Consider the following 2,216-nt stretch of genomic DNA (forward strand, 5'->3'; position numbering starts at 1 on the left):
TTGTTCATTTTGCTGTATCTTTTTATTACATGATAACTCAAAACACAAAACAATAGTGTCAACCAATTTCACTGAGGTGACATTGTTACAAACAAAGTATCCACTCTTATAAGTATTATCAACTAGAAGTAATTAAAAACAAAATAATATTTCTAGTGCAAACAATGTTATCATTACCCCTTGAAGTTAGCTTTCTTACAGAAATATGGTGTTCCTTTAAAAAACATAAGTACAGGGTGAAACAGGAATTACCAGCCAATAATAGATACAGTTGGAACCTCATTGTATTTATAACCAAGTTATAAATACAACCTTCCTATGTCTATTGAAACACTGCATTAAAAACACATTTCCAAATGCCATCCCTGATATGTTGTTTGCGTTCGTTTTGAAGGATTGATAATAGCAATCCCTACATTTACTTCCTTTTTTAAAGTTTTTTCTTTACTTTTGTGTATTAAACCCAAAGTAATAGATGTCAAGACTTGAAGGAAGATTAGAAGATTGAAGCCATGGACATTACACAAAGATAGTGGAGCATATCCTAGTGTGGATCTTGTGGTTGTTTTATATGATTTGGTAGAATACAGAATGCGGCAGAAATTATGAATAGCAGTAAATATTTGTACTCTGTGTCAGTCTCATTCTCTGTAATACAAATACACCGATTGGGTAACATATGAGATCTGTGAACTTCCTGTAATTTGTGGACCCAGCCAGCTCTACTTTTCCAGAAATCCTTGAGATACCACAGTAGAACTAACCTTGTAGGGGTCAGAAGTTGACTAAATTTGGTATGTGACTATTGACCTTTCCACCTACTGCATCTGTTTACAAGTATGCCAAGAAGGCATTCAGTTATACAAAACTATTCAGAACAGACTGAACAGCTAAATATGATACATAGCACCATGATCTCTACTTCCTTCAAGATGAAGTCTTGGACTTGGCAACAGAGAAAAGGGAACAGCATGGATTGAGAATGAAGAACAAAATCTGGCAACTTCAGTTGGAAACACTAACAGATCCAGAGCTAGCAACGTCAGGAAAAGGAAATTAGTAAGGATGAAAATAGTGACATATAAAAGAAGTAGTGTATATGGTTTATTTTTCTTGTTGAGAATGACTGTTAGTGGTTAAAACCATTTGTTTTACTACATTTATTCAGAAATACTAAAATATTTAATAAAATAAATCTGTATAATTATGCCTATGCTTTGTTTTTTTGTCTAAAGCAAAACAGCTTCAATAATGGAGTTACCAGTGCTAAGTAAGTATTCAACATTGGCCTTACCAGCAATGTTTTGGGGTATTGTAATATTAAGTTTCACACCTGGAAAGAAACAATTGTGGGTATTTTCTAGAAAGTTAATATTCCTAACTTTATATAAAAATAATTTAATATGTGTCATCTATTACAAATGAAGCTTTCTAATGATATAAAAAATAATTCTTGTTCTAAGTTTTACTTAAAATGATGATAAAAGTTTACAAAGTATTGTACGAATCTTATCACTAAAAGTTTGATTGTAATATGACAGTTCACTGTGCATAAACTTTGTATTTGTCAGCTAACAAATTTAGATACATCTTTTTATTATTAAAGAAGAACAACATGAGCAACAGAGATATTGTTTATAATATGAAGAGAGTTTGGCCTCAAGCAGTAATTCATAAGGTTGCAGTTGAGAACTAATGAATAATGATAGATTTAAATTGATTACTATTTAATTAATCTCATGTTTATGAAACAAGAACACATATAACATATTATCTTGTTGTTCTCTTCATCAGAAGTTATTTTCTCAATGTCATTTGATATATCTTTACATTAGTTTTATATATTTAGGTCAATATGAGACTGTTGTCACAGTAAACAAATCACAGAAGTTCCAGGAGATACTAGGATTTGGTGGAGCTTTCACTGATGCAGCTGGTATAAACATTGTTAGTCTACCAAAGAAAATGCAGGATATGCTTATTTCATCCTACTTCAGTCCAGATGGTATGTTATATATCTCATTCAGCCTAATGTAAAATACCAAGGTATATATAACACATCATCTAGATTGTAGCAGGATGAAATAAGTGTTAATATATTGACATTGGTATTTTACATTAGGTTGAATGAGATATATAACATACCATCTGGACTGAAGTAGGATGAGATAAGTGTTAATATACTGCCTCATTCAGCCTAATGTAAAATACCAAGG

The 2,216-nt window shown here is 31.4% G+C and overlaps 1 protein-coding gene across 3 annotated transcripts in view; it reads left to right on the forward strand.

Annotated features, from left to right (window-relative positions):
* LOC106473865 (glucosylceramidase-like) overlaps positions 1-2,216 on the forward strand; it is a 31,486-nt gene that overhangs the window by 7,701 nt on the left and 21,569 nt on the right. For all 3 annotated transcript variants that reach the window (XM_022402260.1, XM_013934552.2, XM_022402259.1), the window contains exon 3: positions 1,850-2,005. In XM_022402260.1, coding sequence (XP_022257968.1) covers positions 1,966-2,005 — 40 coding nt within the window. In that variant the 5' untranslated portion in view covers positions 1,850-1,965. The remainder of the gene's footprint in view (positions 1-1,849; positions 2,006-2,216) is intronic.

Source organism: Limulus polyphemus, unplaced genomic scaffold (assembly GCF_000517525.1).
Source record: "Limulus polyphemus unplaced genomic scaffold, Limulus_polyphemus-2.1.2 Scaffold6574, whole genome shotgun sequence".
Classification (NCBI taxonomy): domain Eukaryota; kingdom Metazoa; phylum Arthropoda; class Merostomata; order Xiphosura; family Limulidae; genus Limulus; species Limulus polyphemus.